The sequence below is a fragment of the Armigeres subalbatus genome, chromosome 3, assembly GCF_024139115.2.
Source record: "Armigeres subalbatus isolate Guangzhou_Male chromosome 3, GZ_Asu_2, whole genome shotgun sequence".
Classification (NCBI taxonomy): Eukaryota; Metazoa; Arthropoda; class Insecta; order Diptera; family Culicidae; genus Armigeres; species Armigeres subalbatus.
In genome coordinates this window covers 133632604-133652569 of record NC_085141.1, presented here as the reverse complement: position 1 = coordinate 133652569, position 19966 = coordinate 133632604, and the positions used below count along the sequence as shown (strand labels likewise).

The 19966-nt window shown below is 37.6% G+C and overlaps 4 protein-coding genes across 4 annotated transcripts in view; 1 reads left to right on the top strand and 3 right to left on the bottom strand.

Annotated features, from left to right (window-relative positions):
* Positions 1 to 19966, bottom strand: part of LOC134221994 (uncharacterized) — a 130594-nt gene that overhangs the window by 17978 nt on the left and 92650 nt on the right. The gene's annotated exons all lie outside the window — the stretch shown is intronic.
* The window catches only part of LOC134219341 (dynein regulatory complex protein 9-like), a 39811-nt gene that overhangs the window by 1607 nt on the left and 18238 nt on the right, over positions 1 to 19966 (top strand). The window lies entirely within an intron of this gene.
* Positions 1912 to 19966, bottom strand: part of LOC134228068 (uncharacterized) — a 33819-nt gene continuing 15764 nt past the window's right edge. Inside the window, exon 6 of the mRNA XM_062709841.1 lies at positions 1912 to 2863. Coding sequence (XP_062565825.1) covers positions 1912 to 2863 — 952 coding nt within the window. The remainder of the gene's footprint in view (positions 2864 to 19966) is intronic.
* LOC134228075 (uncharacterized) lies at positions 16498 to 18569 on the bottom strand. The gene is made up of 4 exons (XM_062709852.1): positions 18217 to 18569; positions 17788 to 18157; positions 16660 to 16960; positions 16498 to 16604 (listed from the first exon to the last, which is right to left on the bottom strand). The coding sequence occupies exons 2-4, from the start codon at positions 18097 to 18099 to the stop codon at positions 16498 to 16500; spliced, it is 720 nt and encodes a 239-aa protein (XP_062565836.1). The 5' UTR covers positions 18100 to 18157; positions 18217 to 18569.

Here is a 19966-nt window from a genome sequence, read left to right as displayed (position 1 = left end):
CTATACCACGATAATTAGAGACAGTTCGCTTACAGCCTTTTTTGAATACTGGAAAAACATACGAATGCTTCCAGCAGTCTGGGAAAACTCCTGTGGTCATTGACAGATTGAAAATTTTTGTTAACGATGATGCAAGACAAACAATGCAACGCTTCAGAACCAGTGAAGGAATATTGTCGGGTCCACATCCAGTAGACGATTTCAGTTCCTTGCCAGCTGCAGTTACCATTTCTTCGGTGATAGCAATCGATTGCTCTGAATTCTGTACGTTCGCTGTACGTTCGCTGTAGCAGTAGTAATATCTTGTGAATTGAGCTGCTCATTGTTGAAAACGTTGCTAAATTGTAGACGAAACATGTCTGCAATACTTTCGGTAGAGTTGGCTTCTATCAAACCGTTAGTCATCGTCGGAGGCAATCCGGGCTCTTTCCGTTGGTCGTTGACGTAACGCCAAAAACTTTTTGGGTTGGCTTTAAAGCGACGTTGCAGATCATCCTGATGAGCATTATACAAATACAGGGTTCGTACTTTTCGTTTCGATGAGATGAAAACAAGCGATTTTCGGGTCAGAGAAGAATCCTTTTTTGGAGTTTGTAGTGATTAACATCATTCTCCCACCACTCTTTTCTCTAGAGCGAACCTAGAAGATAAACGAAAATCGTGCCTACTTGATGAATTTCTTTTTTCGTTTCATCACTTTTACGCCTCACTCACTTTTCGCGAAAATTTTCGGTAAGCAATTACAAAAATTTTATGACCGCAACGGGATTCGAACCTAGAACATCAACAAAAATGACGATTGGATGCAGTCACTTTAGCCATACCACCACATCGACTGCATGTAGGGACTAGGTTGTTTGTTCCATAAATGCTACAATTTTTGCAACTAGTGATGGCACGAAAAAAAAGAAAGGAGTGAGAAAACGAGCAATTCAACTTTTCGGGCCGCTGGTAGTGAGGGAGAAATGTTTATCTCTCATCACATCTTTTTTCTTTTCCCGCAAACCGATTTCTCGGCGAAAATCAGCGTGAGGGAGCATTCTCTGCTCGTGCTCGTATATTTCTTGTATTCAGTATTAGCTTTAATATATCGCGATCTTGTGGATTCTGTTCGATGTTTGTTGTGTTGTCTTAAAGCTGTCTGCTTGAGCCTTTTGAGTTTTTTGAGAAAACGATTAGACCAAGCTGGTTTGGCCGGAGCTGGCCGATTATTTTTAGGAACAAACTGATCAACAGCATAGAGCATAATTCCGGACAGAGTCGATGATGCCAAATTACAGTCACAGTCTTGAAATATGCCATCCCAGTCGACGTGTAATAAAAAATCATTCATGCCAACGAAATCGGCTTTATTGAAATCATACAAAATGCTTTCAGAAGAGTCTCGAAAATGCTGACAAGGTCTAATATTAAAACTTATCATGGCAGGAGCATGATGTCTGTTGATTTTAACAAGCGGCGATGTGGCTTGTTGAACTGTGCAATCTGTTCAAAGTTCATTGCTAACGAAGCATAGATCGAGAATGCGATTGTTCTCGTTTTCGATGTCCATTATTTGTCCGAGGCCAGCAGTACTGAATGCATCAAGTAACTCTCGTGATGTTTGACTGATGAAGGATCGAGAGGAAATCGGAAAAAGGGAACCATAAGATTTTCTTTTCCATGAAATTGAACTCAAATTGAAATCCCCTAAAACAACGATGTTATCTCTTGGTGTCAGCTGCGAAACGATCCAGTTCAGAGAGTTGAGATATTTTTCAATTAAGTTATCGTCGTTGACTCTATCAGGCGGAAAGTAAACAACACATAGGTAAAGCGTGGCATCGATAGTAGAAATAGCGATCCATATTTGCTCAACTTCTAAGCCGGATGGAGGATCCAGCTTACGGGACTTAAAGCTTGAACGAACAGCTAGCAGGACGCCGCCCCGGTGAGTTTACGGCTATTTGACGGCGAGCGATCTTGTCTGTACACGGAGTATGATGTATCAAATAACAAATTCGATGTGGTTTTCTCGTTGAGCCAAGTTTCGGAAAAAGCATAAATGTCGTAACACCCAACGCTGACTGCCAACTTATAAACGGCAAGTGAACTGTTGATTCCACCAACGTTTTTGTAGTACAGCAAAACGTTTGCGGTAGTTGTTGCATTATTTTCATGGGAGAAGATTGCGCGCCGTGGATGACGAGCTTCGGTGGTGTTGCGACGTGTTGAGTTGAAGATGCAAGTACTGCTGGGTAAGGATATGTTTTCAGGGTGGGCAGTGTTCTCATTCAAATCGTACTTGCCAGATTCTGCAGGGTGGAAGCCCCTACCACCTGACCCATTCACAGGACCAGGACGACTGTTGAACGCTGGCTGGATGGTCAGGACTTCCAAAGGACTTATTATCAGGCGTCCCGGTTGTTGAGCTGTTGAGGAAATGTCTTCAGAGCGAGCGGTGTCCTTGATTAGATCGTACTTGCCTGGCAACGCGAGCTGGAAGCCCCATATGCCTGACCCAAACACAGGACCAGGACGGCTGATGTACGTTGGCTTCATTGTCGCGACTGTGATGGGGGGCTCTAGGGCTTCCAAAGTGCTTTCTGTCTTACGTCCTGGGTGGTGGGAAATTGAAGCCAAATCGGTGATATTGGAGCTGCGGGAGGAAATGTCTTCAGAGCGAGCAGTGTTCATAATCGAGTAATACTTGCCTGATTGCACAGGCTGGAAGCCCCTTATACCGGACCCATACGCAGGACCAGGATGACTGATGAGCGCTGGCTGGAAGGTCTCGACTGCAATGGGAGGTTCCGGGGCTTCCAAAGTGCTATATGTTGTGCATCCTGGTGAGGAGAGCTGATTCTTTTCGGTGAAGAATTTGCTGTTTAAGAGTTGTTCGGAAGACGTACAAAGGATCCATTTTTTTTATTCAAATCAAAAGGGCGTACAGTAACCCCTTCCGGCCAATACCATGCGTCGCTAATAACGTTTGAAAATGTTTTACAAACTGTTATTTTGAAAGACACAAAAGAAAGATCTACTATGTTTTTGCCTCGAGGAACTAGTTTTGTCACTTTTATTAGGGACGGGTGTGCATTCGAAATGTCGGAGGCGTAAATTTTGACGTCCTCTTCACTTTGATCTGGTTCAAAGGGTGTTACGTAGAAAGATTCGATTGGCCTGGAGATCACTATTGGCAACTTTCAAACCCGAATTTCTAGGTTTAGTCGTACTTCCGTTGGCTTGCACCGAAGAATCATCCGACGCTTCGAGATTGTTGGAGACAATATTGCTTTGACCGAATCGCGTGCTGACTAAATCTGCGCTGGTGGACGGCCGCATTGACTTATGAGATGAAGCTGCTGGGGTTGAGATATTCATTCGGGGTAGGTTGAGGTTGTTCGAGGTCTTGGGTGGATTATTATTTGAACGCGTTTGTTTGCTCCGATGATGAACTGCTCCGGAAGATGGGCGATTGAGCTGTTGACTTCACCCAACACTTCGAAAAAAGAAGTTTCATCGCAGGATCTTGAACGATTTACTGGGTCAGCATCATCCAAGGTAAGCTGGTCGATACTTTGCAGGAACGTCGTTTGTTGATGCGAATTATTGCTGGTTTTAGACTGATTGTTGCCATACAGTGATTTGTTGATCATGCGAAGATTTTCGCCATAATTACCCAGACGCATGTCCATAGAATCAGTACGGATCAGCAATTCGCGTAAGGGGTCGTTCAAAAATGATGTCACAGGTTTTAGGGGGGGAGGGGGTCTAAGATTTTGTGACAGTACATGTACTAGGTATACAAAAAAGCGTGACAGAGGGGGGGGGGTCTAGAAATCCCAAAAAGTAGTGGACGTCATATTTGAATCGCCCCTAATGCCTTCATTATGGTTTTTTCACGGTCGTATATGGATGGGTCAAAATTTAGTCGACAAGAAAAACAAAAGAAGTCCTACTTTGGCAGTCCAGAAGGCATAGTGCGACTTGTGTAAACCAACGCAAGAGTAATGGACAATTGTTCCACACGTTCCGCTGCAGACGATGCTTTTTCCAAAGTCTAAGGAGCTTGAACATATTTGGCAGCATTCCATTTGTGTATAAAGTTCAGCAAACTGACGGTGCGATAACGAGGATGGTGAATCGCATACAAGTACAAATTAGGAAAGTCGCCTACAAGTATGCAACCATGTAAACGGTCACCAAAGTTTATAATTTTTGCTGGCAGATGGCGCTTCGAAAAACCAACAGCGAGTGGGTATTAATGTATAAGGCTATAACAATAACACATTCACCGAACAAAAAAACACTATAAATCACTATTTGACGCACTCGATTCACCCAAACAAATATTTGAAAGTACGAAACAATTCAAATACGACACATTGAATACAAAACGGTGATTTTTTACATTCGATGCACGGCAGGCCAGCGATAATTGAATTCCCGGACTTGAGCGACAGTATCAATAAGCAGTGGTTCTCAAACAATTGTATTACGTGTAACGTTTATAGTCAATCCAGTAAAATATGAATCAGATGATGACGCGAAAGTTGAAGATGTATCGGGCGATGAATTCGTGGAACCACGTCCCAAGAAGATGAAATTATTTCCATGGAGCGATGGAACAATGTCAATTCTAGACAGAACTATGGTGTCCGATAGTGCAGCAGCAGCTCTCCTGACAGCTAGTGTAAATGACCTAGGCCTTGATACCGATCGTTTCTCCACCAGTCACTCTTCAGTTCGCAGACATCGTGTTGTGGTAATTATTATCTTTGTTAAACATATCGAGAGCAAGTTTTTAATATAAACCGTTCATTCAAAGTTAATTGCCTATATGCCGGGTATTAAGCCACCCGGAGTGGAAATTAATTACTATGTCTGAAACTTGATTATGCATATGTACAACATGTGATAGATTTAGTTCGGAAAAGGTATTGGAGGGTAACCGCCCCTTCGGTGGGGTTTGATCCCACGACCCCAGTTCGCATGACAGGTGCTTTCCCTACTAAGCTACGAAGGACCAGCCGGACAATATTAAATACTCATCCTACTTGGTTGACATTGTCTAATCTAATCTAATCTAATCGAACACAAACGCAGCCAGTACAAAGAAAGCATCCTGGAAAACTATTGAGTTAGATGACGCCCAATAATTTTTCTTGTTAATATTGAGGCTCACAGCATACCAGTGGTATGACATAAACTTCAAAGCGGCCAGGCCCACTGCGTTGTGTTTGCCGCAGAGATGATTCTTCGAGATGTATCGTGTTCAAGTAGTCACTTCAACATGATACATATCACGAATCTACAGGGGTTGAAGGATGCGTGGACATACCGTACCATACGCACCGCGTTCTTTTTAAGTTCTTATTTTGGTAATTGTATATAAATAAATATGTAGTGAAATGAATAACATTATGATAAGAAATTATATCAAATTTTATATATATTTGTAGAGTACAACGTCAACTAGGAGCCGAAATTGATTCGGGATGTACATCTCTTGTAGAAGCTGGAAATTGTAAAGAATTTATTTATTATTTAGAATGTTATTTATCAGATAGCAGTTTATGTGCCAGGAAGTCGTCTACGTAAAGGTTACATGGCAGGTTGTGAAGCTTTCCTTCCTGGGATGTTTTGTAGTGGGCTATGAAAATGTTAAATCAGTATGAAGGTACATAATACAATAATATAAATATATAAAAGCATAAAAATATGATTTTTTTAATATGAAAATAAGAAACATAAAAATATAGTGTAATAATAGAATAAAAATTGCTATATGAAAATTTAAAAAATATGATAACATGAAAATAAAAAATGAAGATACAAAAATATGAGTACATAAAAACATGAGAATATGATAATATTGCAAATGTTAAAATATAAAATGTGATATTAAAGTATTAAATTTTGAGAATATGACAATATAAAGATCTGAAAATAAGATAATATAAAATTATTAAAACACAAAAATATAGAAGATGGAAATATGAAAGTATAAAAAATAATATAATAAAAATATAGAAATATGTAAATATGCTAATTAAATTATAACAACATGAACGTATGAAAATATAAGAAAGGCAAAAAAATTAAAATATGAAAATTAAATATTTCAAACTACAATATGAAAATATGATATGAAAAAAAAATACAAATATATGAAAATACAAAAGTATAAAAATATGAACATATACAAGTATATACTCAATTTCACCAGGGGCCGGGGCCGATCGTTAGATGCTGTTGTGTTGGGAATAGAGGTGTGCGCCGCCACTGCCGTTGTTTGGCCTAATATACTAGATTTGACTGAAGTGTAAAATTATTTTGCCGAAAATGTCATTTGGTTGAACAGTTCCTTTGGATAAAAACACAGTTGGCCGAATAGCTCAATTGGCCGAAAGGGTCATTTGGCCGAAAGTGTCATTCGGCTGAATTGGTCATTTTGTCAAAAAAGCCGTTTAGCTGAATAGTTCATTTGGCAGAAAATGCCGTTTGACTGAAATGTTTGTCTAGGAGGAAAAATAAATTCAGGTCAAATGATCCTTTCGGCCAAACGACCATTTCTACCAAACGGCATTTTCGGCCAAATGATATAGTTGGTCAAACAAATGTTTCGGTCAAATTACTGAATGACTTAACAGGTAGGGAGATTTGGCCGACAGACACAAGCCCGAAATGTGTATGAAGGTACATAATACAATAATATAAATATATAAAAGCATAAAAATATGATTTTTTTAATATGAAAATAAGAAACATAAAAATATAGTGTAATAATAGAATAAAAATTGCTATATGAAAATTTAAAAAATATGATAACATGAAAATAAAAAATGAAGATACAAAAATATGAGTACATAAAAACATGAGAATATGATAATATTGCAAATGTTAAAATATAAAATGTGATATTAAAGTATTAAATTTTGAGAATATGACAATATAAAGATCTGAAAATAAGATTATATAAAATTATTAAAACACAAAAATATAGAAGATGGAAATATGAAAGTATAAAAAATAATATAATAAAAATATAGAAATATGTAAATATGCTAATTAAATTATAACAACATGAACGTATGAAAATATAAGAAAGGCAAAAAAATTAAAATATGAAAATTAAATATTTCAAACTACAATATGAAAATATGATATGAAAAAAAATACAAATATATGAAAATACAAAAGTATAAAAATATGAACATATACAAGTATAAAAAACTGTGATGAACTTTGTCAAACTTAAAAATCACTCTAATAAAGTCCAAAAAAAAAAAAAAAACCAGATTAATCCACCTACAGTGAGATTTTGACCCTTCCTTAGTTATAAGGAATTTTTTCCAGACTCCAGTATTTAAAACGAGATGAAACTACTCAGTTTCCCACGGCGATTTATCGTGAAAGCGACAAAATAATTGCCTACCCAAAGTCGGATGTCATGGGTTGAGTGACAACTCAACGAATGATAACGTACTGTACTTCATGCTGCCTATCTATAAGGCGCTCGTCGGATTGAATAACTATTGTGACATGATTAGTAACTATCGTAACGCTGGTTGCATATATTGTACTCGTAATTTCCAGAGATCTCGATATTAATTAATCCAGAACTAACTAAATCAGTCATTGATCTGAGCGAAACTCAATAGCGTTCAATAATAACATATATTTTGCCTTATGGATGCCTAATTTGGTATAACTAAACTTGTTCAATACCTTAAAAATGAGCGAGATTTTTATGGTAGTAAATTTCAGAATTTGCACACATACGCACACATACATGCATACAAGTGGTCTATTAGTGTCTCAAAACATGCTCACATTTGCTATCTAGCTTCCACTGAAGAAATTTTTGAAATCCCTTTCAATTTTTACGTTTTTTGGTTTTCTGAGAAGATTTTTTGTGCTTGCTTCTATATGTTCCTCAATTAAAATCATTTGTTTCTTTGAAACAAATCAGAAAAATAGGCATAATTCCATGTCATATCATTTGTTATAATTATATTTTCAATGTCAAAGTGAATTTGTTTAAAATACCAACATTTTATTTAATAATTCACGAGATTTCTTGATAGATTAATGCGTAACACACCTGCGTAACGCATACAAAGTGAAATTATAGACACTTCCGAAGGAAGGGTCAAAAAAGTATAAAAAATGTGAAAGCATAAAAAAAGGCATCATAATATACACATTAGTATAAAAATAGAATAAAATATAAGAGTAAGGAAAATATGATAATATAAAAATATTATAATATGAAGGTGTAATAACATGAAATTATATAAATATGAAAATACAAAAATATAAAACATAAAATATCAAATTTGAAAGTGAAATGTTAAATTTAAAGAAATATGAAACTATGATAATATTATAACATAATAATATGAAAATTTTAAGACACAAAAATAATAGAATGTAAAATATGAAATTATAAAAATATAGAAATTAAAAAAATAAAATGTAAAAATATGAAAAATAAATATAATGAAATATGAAAAATAAGTATAATAAAATATGGAAAATAAATATATTACGAATATATAAAAACACGAAAGCATGGCATTGCTCCGGTATATTTCGTGGACTGGAAACTAGTGATACTCATGTTTCCTTTGAAATCTCTGTTCAGATTGCTATCAGAAATCAAGGTGGGTGTAATCCTTAATTTCAATCTGTGACAAAAATGTCAAAAGCATTAGAATTACTATTCCTGGCCACGCTTGTCTGTACCGTTACTAGGGAGAGAAGGAATAAGTATCACGGAGATGGATATTGGGAAGGTATTCGTTGGGTCAGGATGTGCCTGTAGCTGGCAATGTGACCATGGTAGAACTTTCCCCGTAACACACCACGAAGAGGTATCTACCCAGTATTACGGGTATCATCCTACTTGGTTGACATTGTGTACAAAAATACATTTGAGAGAGTTAGTTCTGAAAATGTATTGCGAGAGATCGGCTGGTACCTGGTGCTGGGAATTTGGTTTCATCAGTACCCGCTAAGCTGCGGTGGACGACGGAGGTCCTTCGTAGCTTAGTAGGGAAAGCACCTGTCATGCGAACTGGGGTCGTGGGATCAAACCCCACCGAAGGGGCGGTTACCCTCCAATACCTTTTCCGAACTAAATCTATCACATGTTGTACATATGCATAATCAAGTTTCAGATATAAACCGTTGTAAAGCAGCAAGACCATACATAACACACTAAAGGAAAAAAATGTTTCATGCGATGCCTTAGTAGTACACATTGATACTAAGCAGTTATTAAAGGGTCCTAGCGAGAAACCAGAAGAAGGACTGGCCATTACAGTCTCAGGCAGCGCCGTAGCGTGGGGTTGGCCGGGTTGGCTCCCGCCAAGGGCGCCAGCATCTGGGGGCGCCGAAAACAAGAATTACGCTATTAGAAATTTCATTGAAATTTATTCGTTAAGGTGCCAATTGATAACAAACCGACTACAGTTTTGAGCAAACTGAAGCAATCAAAGATATTATGTATATTTATATATTCATCTAGATGGCTCAAATCAAATAAGAAAAATTCTTATTTTTATTATAATTACTAGCAGACCCGACGAACTACGTTTCACCTGAAATTGATTTATTCTCTGCTTAGTTCTCGAGTTATACAAAAATATCTGTTTCATTTGTATGGGAGCTCCCCTTTCCAAATGAGGGAGGGGTCTCGAACCATCTTAAGAACCTTCCCTGGCCCCAAAAACCTCTGCATACAAATTTTCACGCCGATCGGTTCATAGAAGAAGAAGAATATTAGGTTTGACACCCACATTGTAAGATCGGTTAGATTCATTTTAGCCACTATTGCGTTACCAAGTGACATTTGGAATAGCAGTACTGACAATTTACTCTCAAATCATCGGTTTGAAATAATTCAGCTTTTTCCAGTGGACTCTTTTAGGGAATACTTCCATGTATCCATCCAAATGGTGCTATGATTGAAATGCAATTTCCGATTCCCAGAAATCAGTAGAACTGTGGTTAAAGAACACAGTTCTGCTGTCCAAAATATGCTGAGTACAGAAACTGTTTGGTTTTTTCAATGACATTTTGCTCCCGTGCAACCCATTCAGCAAAAGATGATCCGGACAGCGACAATAACGACAACCCTTTACAATCTTTCTCTGTAGTTTATAATCTCTTTTGTAGCTATCTGACGATTTTGATAGACAGGAGCAACTGCATAGTGGGATTTTGGCAACTAAATATTTAGTATCAGCCCAGAGTTTTATTTTCTTCTTGGTCCTCTTGCTTCCTATGGCAATTAGGAGGATCCATTTTAGAGTTAAAATATTTTGACTCAACTATGTGCAGGAGTGTCTGCAAACCACCAGATGGCTGTTTGACCAGAATAGGTCTGATGGCGATTTCCGTCACCAACCAACCCACTATAGCATGCATAGTGATTCCGACCATCAACAGACTCATTCCAGAGTTGGATTTTATCAACCCGAATAAGTCGGATAGCGATTCCGAACATCCATCACACCACTTCAGAGCTGATTTTCAATGAAACTACTAGGTCCAGATGTGTTCCCAAATCATCGAGAGACCCACTCCAGAGTTGTATTTTTCTTGATCCGAATAGGTAAGATGGCGTTTCCTGCCTTCAACCAATCTACTACAAAATAAAGGTTTTCTTGATTCCACTAAGCTCGATGGCGATTCAAAACATCGACCATCTTTTTGGAGTTAGATTTTATTCTCCAAATAGACCCAGTAGTATGGTAAAAGCCCGTCGACACATCCACATAAAAGCTAGATTTTCATGATCCGAATATGCAATTCCATCTTTCAACTGACGCAGTTTAGAGTAGTTTTCGCGCATTTTTTTTTTTCAATATTTAGCAATCTGCTTTAATCATACTCGACCATAAGTTTCAGGGGCTAAAAGGACCCGTATTGCATCGCGTAAAAATTGATGATTGTGAACATTTGAAAATTTTATTTGATGTATATGTATGTTTCTTAAGCCCTTTCCACTTCGTAAATTTCTGTAAAGAACTTTGAACAAATTTTATAATCTTCCATTTAGGGAAATTTACTCTAATCCCCGTTGACTTTCAGGTATAAGTGCAGCTGAATATTGAATGTCTATCAAGTATCTGAACTTTTAATTGTAGGTGATTGCGACTGGTAGAATGGATATTTTGACGTTGGCTTTCTCAGTCTAATTTAATTAAGACGGCTAGTTTGACATAGCCCGACGACGGGATAAGCTGGCGGCCGACTCTCGTTACATACGGAATGAATGTCTTAACTGGGTAGTTGGAGCTTATTGTAGTTGCATTACACATTTGATGTTAAAAATTAATTAGAAGACAATATTCACTGCACATAGATACAACGCATACACAACTTGACGGTACGGAAAAAGGTCCAATACACGGGACCGAAACGTCGGGCTATGCCAAACTAGCCGTCTTAATTAAATTAGACTGATAAAGCCAACGTCAAAATATGAACTTTTAATCTCACTTCGTTTAGGTAGGTAAGATACGAATTGCTCTTTTAATGTTAATCATTAAATTAATTCTTTTTGGTAAGAAAGGGGCGCCCAATGAACTTTCGCCAAGGGCGCTGGGAGTCCACGCTACGGCTCTGGTCTCAGGTAACGGAAACGAACAGCTCCTTGGGATTCCAAGCATTGAAAGTGGTTCAGGGAAGAATATTGCGGATAGTGTTTTTGATGAACTTGAAAATGGAATATAATAGCTGATATAAAAGCAATAGCTTATGACACAACTGCATCAAACTCAGGAGTTCATAATGGTGCAGTTGTACTTTTAGAGAAAAAACTAAATCGCAATTTACTCAATTTTCCACCGCCACCACATCCACGAACTCATTCTGGAGTCTGCATTTAAAACAGCAATGAATGAAAAATCAACTGGTCCGGAGGTCAATTTGTTCAAAAAAAAAAATCAAAAATCCTGGAGAAGTATTAATAATACTGAATATGAAGCGGCCGACTGTTTTTTCTCAGATAATGAAAACATAATTTTCCACGAGAAAGCTGCTCGTCTGCTAGATATAGTATATTCACGCGCGGATTATAAAGAATTACTGCTGCTTATACTCTTGCTGTTGGGCGTTGACGAGTACCAAGGTGTGAAGATCAAAGTAAAGCCTCCCGGTAAGCTAATAACTTGTTTTTAGAAATTTAAATTCTAATACTGATCTAATGTGCTATTGTAGGAGCAATGCACCGTGCCCGGTGGATGGCTAGGGCAATTTACAGTTTAAAAATTTATTTGTATTGAGGACAATTCGCGCTTAAAGCTGAAGAGCAAAGGGGTTTGGAGATAATGTTTCAGTTTATTATTAAAATATATTTACACGGTTGGTATTCGGCACATTTTGCCCCAAGGAACGACTTTATGCTGTTGAATTCACTAGGAAAGTATAAAGAAATTGACGACGAAATAGCATCGGCCGCCAAGTCAAAGCTGTTGCGTCATTTGGATTATCTTAATGAACAAAACGTATGCTTCGCATTTTTCGACAATGAAGTTCCGAGCGACGTTAAGCGAAAAATGATCAAAAACCTTTCACGCAACACTATAACCGACCGGATAAAAACAATTTGAGGAGATTTGTCAGACTATGTCAGCCAGAAGTATAAAATATTCTTTGAAGTGCTGGGTATTCCCTTAGATACACTATTGAGGCAGGATCCATCCGAATGGGCAACCGATGAAAGTTTCATTGAAGCGAGGAATATGTGTTCCACATTAGCAGTCGTTAATGATTCCGCGGAACGAGCAGTTGCTTTAGGACAAAAATATAAAGATTTTGCCACGAAGAACGAAGCGCAGAAGCAAGCGGTAGGGTTTCTTACCCCATTCCCGGCCTAACATGCGTACGACTGCATTATTTAATTGATATTTATGACAGGAAGCTACTTCTGCTGAATTTTGTGGTCTGTATAATACTGCATTGGGGTTCACTTCTGCTTAAAAAATAGCTATTCGAGCTAAATATCGTTCAAATAAAGCTTTTATTTGATTTAAATTAACGAGTCCAGCACTAATTTCAGTCATAGCGATTTAATTTCCGGCCCACTTCAAAACCGGTTCCCGGCCTAAGCAAAATTTCGCTCAATCTCTCAACATTTTACTCTCATTCTCTCTCGGGACGGTAGAAAATGCGACGTAAACAAAAATATACACGTTCCACGACAACAAGATGCCAGATGGTATCATTCATAATCATTTTTATTTGGTTGAGAAGATATATTTACTCATCCAAATTTCTTCCAAATACTTTCTTAACAATACTTTTTCCACCATTTGAAATCGAGAGAATTAAAAATAACATGATAGCGTCAACGTATTAGACAATTTTCCTATTAAAGATGAAAGATTATTTTCATAATTCTGGCCTTTTGGCAGCACGGTGCGGCTAGAAGTTCTTGGGCCGAGGTAAAATTTTGTTCGGTTTGAGAATACATTTTAAAATGTATTCTAATATGTTTAAATAAGTTCTAGTGAAACGAACAAATAGAAATAATGGATGTGCTTGTGTTTAGAATTATGGTGTGGTGATTAACAGCTTCAAGCAATGGTTGTATCGAGCTCTGTGATGATTTTCAGGTAGGTGTTTATTCGATGATACCGTTTTGTAAAAGTGGAAAGATTCACTCCGGCTCAGTGGTGTGGCATCGGAGAGCGAATTTTGAAATCTACATTTTTGTTTTCTACAATTGGATCAATTAGGAGTAGAAAAAGTGATTGAAAAATATTGAGTATTGTGAAAAATAAATGGGAGACTTTTTAAAAATTATCAATCATTAACCTACGGCGTCCAAACAGTATAAATCATTAGTTTTCTGTGCAGTGAGCCGGGAACCGGGTCCATAGGCCCAAGTAGTGATTTACCCTATTATCAAACGTTTTTAACAGCCGTAAAAAGATCCCAATGCTGTCTAAAAAGGCCATTATTGATCAGATGAGAAACGTTTAGGCATTGTATATTTTATTATTATGTTTTGTTTATTTCAACTTTTGTTCGCTCTCTTATTTTAAGTTATAGTTATAGTTTTTTTTCTGTTTTATTTGTATGGGGCCTCCCTTTCCAAAGGAGGAAGGGGTCTCGGGCCATCTTAAGAACCTTCCCCGGCCCCAAAAACCATTGCTTACAAATTTTTACGCCGATGGGTTCAGTAGTTTCGGAGTCTATAAGGTTCAGACAAACAGAAATTCATTTTTATGTATATAGATTTTATTATGCATAGTCGCAGATTATTAATCTGGGGTGTGGGTGTCATACGAATGGCAGAACAAGCGAAGGGCGGAACGACACAAAAGGCAGAACTGCATGGGCCTGTTTAAACTTAGGTGGACATTTTGAACCATGGAATCGTACACTTAGCATCTGTAAAAATGCTCAATGAATACAATACCACAAGGCCACCAATGTTCCAGTTGCGGGATGCGATTCTAATAGATATAATATACAAAGAGAATGCTTTTACTAGAGGAATCATATATTGCTCCAGCATAGACCAGGCAGATGCGAGATGAATAAATATATCCAACTAACTTCAAACATACGCTTTCTTAAAAAAAGCTATTATATAAAGCTGAAGGAGTTTTTGCATTTTGCGGTAACAACAGATTCAATAATGGACACATTGCACATCACCAAATTGCTCAATTACATTCCGTAACAGTTTTGTCCCAACTTGCACAAATTGTAATGTGCCACGTAAAAATGTCCCCACAATTAAGCAAACTGCAACAAGATCTTCTCCGATAGAAAGTGGTCGAGGGGGCATAGCTTTCATTTAGAGTTTGTTGCAAAGCATTTCAATCATCCTACTCTGACTTATGACTCAAGAGCGAAAACATGTCAAAAACACTAAATCGATTTGAAGCACACCTAAATTTTAAGGTGAAGCGCTTTACAGGCCATTGGAGAAAATGCATTGGTATTGGTGCAGTTGTATCTTTGTATGTATGTGTGAATACCGAATCTCTCACTATTACTAATGCAAGTCAATCTGTCAAACATTATTTTTGTTTGGGATTATAAATCGATCCACCTATGGAAACTGATAAATTGTCGATTGTTGACTTTCGATTAATTTTAGCTCAGCTTAACTGACTACATGTCTATGGTTGCTACTTCGTGATTGATGATGATGATGATGATGCTACTTCGTGACTGATCAGAGATGGTGTAAATTACACTATGATTCATGTGAATAGAGGTTGGGATTTACCTCCTATTATCGAAGTACACGTTTCAGCTGTTTACAAATCTAGATCAATAACGGCGCCGACCAAGTCCTTACAGTAGGAGGTGGAGGGGAATGTTAGTGTGTGGTAATTATTGCTACTAGAGATCGAGAATACATCTGCCCACAATACACGGAAAATATGTTTTGTGAACGCATAAATCAAGGATCTACCAAGGAAAGTGATATAGCCCAGGCTATATTTTTTGTTTAGTAATGCGAGCCTGGGATTGAACTCTCGACCTCCTGCTTGCAAGGCAGAAGCGGTAGTCACCGAGCTCGTCAATGTTGACTTTAGATTAACCTGATCTTTATTTGGCAGATAATTGCACTGACAATAGTTGAACATGCTCACTTTTCGATTGAGAATGAACGGTGTTAAATAAGAGGCATAAACCTCTGAAAACAAATCAATCGCAACCAAAATGCGAAAAAACAAAATCTGGAAAGCAGTCCCTACTGACAAACAGTAATAAAACAGTTCGTTCTCACCCAATTTCTTTTAAGACTATATTTTTTAAAGCTTTGTAAAACAAGTTAAAATGCATCATCAGTACCGGTGTCCCCGTATACATTTAAAATTATAAATTTACCGATTACCGAGAATCCAACAGCCGAGATATTGGCAATAATTTCAACGAATTTCGGTAGAAATATTACCGAGATTTCGGTACACTTTACCGAGACCACGGCAAAAAACCAAATTGCCGAGTTTCGGTAAATATTGATGAAATTTCGCTGAATTTCGGTAGAAAAAATTACCGAGATCTTGGCTATTCCTGGATTCTCGGTAAAAATGTCGCTGAGGTCGACAAAATAATTTATGTGTATAAATTCCCCGAATTAGTTCATTATCATCACAGCCCACGGTTTGCTACATATTGTGAATATATACCGATATTTCACTAGGATATTGTTCTAAAAATATGAAATACATAAGTTCACTTGATTTATGGTTATAATATATTTAAAAAAATCTTATAAAACTCAATAATAATTAGCATTTAATATCTATAGCATTTTCAACAACTTTTTACTCAGAAAAGTTTGAAAAATTCTGCGATTTTTCTACAACATGTTTTTGAAAAAATCGTCATCATATTCAACCATACTTTGGATATTATCCATATGATCACTTCCATTCACGAAACAAATTAAACATTTTTTAATTTTTGCGGTATGTAGTAAAGATTGCACCTCAATGTTCAAATTCTTCCTGATTACTAGTTTTCCATCCTTCATTCTGCATCCAAATTTATTCGAACACTTCTGAATCGTTTTAAAACTGTTTCCTTAGTGTCATGTTTCTTTATCAGAAGAACAGTAGTGCCATCCTCAGAAATAGCTATAAAATAGAAGAAATAAGGTTTTCTGAATTTTGTTGCATGATGTCATATTACCGTCCGCCACACAACATAGATATTGGTGACATGTATCGACAAACATTTTGCATTCTCCCATATTTACACCATGCTGTTCCTTCAACGAACGGAGTACAAGTCCCACTATAGCTCTTTTACTTTTCAGATAATTCCATGTCGTCGTGGCTTGTAAAATCATATCGCATTTCTTCCATTTATTAGACTCCTTACAGCCTATGATCTCCGGAACAAACTTCGTAAGGATCCGTCCCATAGTTATTTCCTCCATGTCTGTTATCGATGTACTGGAACTCAATTGTTCTCTTGTGGCTTCCGTTACCTTAATAATAAATTTTTAAATGAGATTTATATTTGAAATCCACATATATTAAAAAAAAGGCACACACACACACACACACACACACACACACACACACACACACACACACACACACACACACACACACACACACACACACACACACACACACACACACACACACACACACACACACACACACACACACAGACACACACAGAACATAGAGAGTGGTAAGGCCACCTGGAAAGCCGGCAATGCGCTGGCACGATACCATGGTGTTCTTCTAAAAAAGCGAGTCACGATGTTCGGTGCTGCAAGGACACGCAGCTAACCTCGAGGGTGCGTTGTGCACTAGCCCCCCTTTGAAGCATTACTTTCTGGTTATACCGAAGGGACGATGGGCTTGGCGGCAATGGAAACGGTTTTGCGGGTCGGGGAAAACAGTCCTGCCTCCCTCGTTTGCTGTTGGAGGTAGTCCCTAACCCCACACTTCCTTGACGTCTGTTTAGGACCCAGCAAGTCTGTTGAGCAGATTCCCCCTCCATTTCTTAGAAGAACAAAAAACACACACACACACATACACACAAATACATACACACAGACACACACACACATTCAACAAAAAATTCGCTTTTGCAGCAAAAACAAGCTTATTCAGCTTAAATTGTTAGTTGTGATACCACACACACATACGCATACACAGATACGCACACTTCACACACACCTACATGCACATACTCACACAACGCGCGCACATTACCGTACATCTCGCATTGAGCTAAGAAGTTAGGTATTAGCACGCATTAGTGTTACGTATGAGTCTCTGGCCAAACAAAATATATTACCTTATATTTGGATTCAATCGTGGTACAATCGTGAGTTACATCTTCCGACTCTTCCATAGCGGTTACTGCTTCTTCGCCATAATCATGCTCTACTTCGATGCATTGTGTGACTTTTCGACGACAATAACCAGGTTTATTCCTCGCCTTTTTCATTCGAAGAGAAGACATAGTTTTTTCTTGAATCATTTTCTGCATGAAAAATCCAGGATCATCCCCAGTAAAGGCACGCATATGTTGCTCTTGCCAAGTATATCCGTCGTTATGCTGTAGCACTGTTATGAACACCCTTCGTTGATACGAACCTCGGCTCATAGTGTCCACCCTTTTGCCAACATTGTACTTACTTAACCTACAGTATAAATTTTCAACCCTAGGAACAAAAAAGTGTTGCTGATAGCTTGCTATTAACTTGAGGATGTAAGTACTTACAAATTACTTGTTCTGTTTTCATTAATGAATTCTGCCTTAGCAGCTGTCTTCTCTATCACTACAAGTATTTTATTCCAAATCCCAGCTTGATCCAAACTTGAAATTAAGTTGTCACAGTCATCGTTCTCCCTTCTTTGATAGTGCAAAAATAATCACGACAGTTGAGATGACTCCCAAATGCATGGAATGGAGCATTACGGATGTCATGTCGCAAACCTTCTACATCCAAGCCATCAGTATTTTCAGCACAATACTTAATAGCGGCCCTAATTCCTCTGGTGGTTCTATCGATGCATTTGCTCACAACCACCGCAAATTGCTTTGGGCACTTAATCTACACACAAAAAATATATAAAAAAAAAACATTAAATAGTTTATTATTTAACGAAACGGAATAATTAATTCTTGAACAGTACAATATTACACTTATGAGTTGCCTCTTCGAAAAATGTTACATATGGCTGAGGCTACCAAATAAACGAACGGATTAAAAATAAACTAAATTGTTCGATATCTATAGAATATCCCTCCCCTTTTTTTCTGACGACCTTCACATCTCTCTAAAATACTCACCGGAAGATAAAAATATGTGTTCTAGTTTTGATTAAAATCGACCATGCATTCAGAAATTATAATAAATTGTTTGTTTTCTAAATAATGCACCTCCCCCACAACCTCCCCCTTTTCCAATGACTCTTCCAGTCCGTCTGGAATGGTCTCTTAAGATAAAGAATGTTTGTTACAAATTTGGTTCAAATCGACCCATGTGTTCAGAAGTTAGAATTAATTGTTCGTTTTAAAAAGAATACCTGTTCCTCCATACTTTCCCTCTTTTAAACAATGAACCTCCTCATCGTATACTTAGAGTAAAGAATAAGAATAATTTTCCATTTCGTGGAAATGGTTATCATTTGTATGCCTCACATATTTATGCACAAACTTGCACTCTACCCCCCCCCCCCCATTTTTCCTAATGACTGTCCCAATCTCTCTATAATCGTTTATTTCGGATAGGGAATATTTGTCCCAATTTTGTTAAATATCAGTCATTGGGTTCAGCAGTTATGTTGAATTGTTAAATCGTTGAATTGAAACAATACCTAATCCCAATAACCTCCCTCATACCAAATGTCCCTCTCACTCCCTCTATAATCGTGTCCATAGGATAGAGAATACGAGTTCCAAATTTGGTGGAAATCGACCCATGTGTTAGAAAGTTATACAAAACTGTAATTAATATTTATCACCTCCCTCCCACCGAGTATAATATCGTCTTCCTTGGACTGATAATATGTGTTCCAAATTTGGTGGAAATCGGTCAAGGGGTTCAGCAGTTACACTGCATTGATCGACAACTGAACCACCTCCTATGCTCTCCTTCTTTGCCAATAACCCTCCCACCTCCTCTATAATCGTCTCCTTAAGACAGAGAATATGTGTTATAAATATGGTTGCAATCGGTCAAGGGGTTCAGAAGTTACACTGAGTTGATCGATAGCTAAACAGTACTCCTCCCTCCCACATCTCTCCCTTTTTTTCATCAACTCTGGCATCCCTATTATTAACATCTCCTTAAAACACAGAATATATGTTCCAAATTTGGTCGAAATTGGTTCAGGGATTCAAAAGTTAAACTTGAATATTCATTTCCTAAAGAATACCTCTCCCTCCCCTGTCTTTCTTTTCCGTAGATCGTCCGACCTCCCCCACTCCCCTATCGTCTTCTCCTTAAGAAAAAGAATGTGCGTTT

What these genes read in the sequence shown, in the direction of transcription:
- LOC134228075 (XM_062709852.1), bottom strand. Translation starts at nt 18,099, where the DNA reads ATGAGCCGAGGTTCGTATCAACGAAGGGTGTTCATAACAGTGCTACAG. An exon ending in CGATTGAATCCAAATATAAG is followed by an intron (nt 16,961 to 17,787) that starts GTAATATATTTT and finishes TTTATTATTAAG; the next exon opens with GTAACGGAAGCCACAAGAGA. An exon ending in TCTATGTTGTGTGGCGGACG is followed by an intron (nt 16,605 to 16,659) that starts GTAATATGACAT and finishes TCTATTTTATAG; the next exon opens with CTATTTCTGAGGATGGCACT.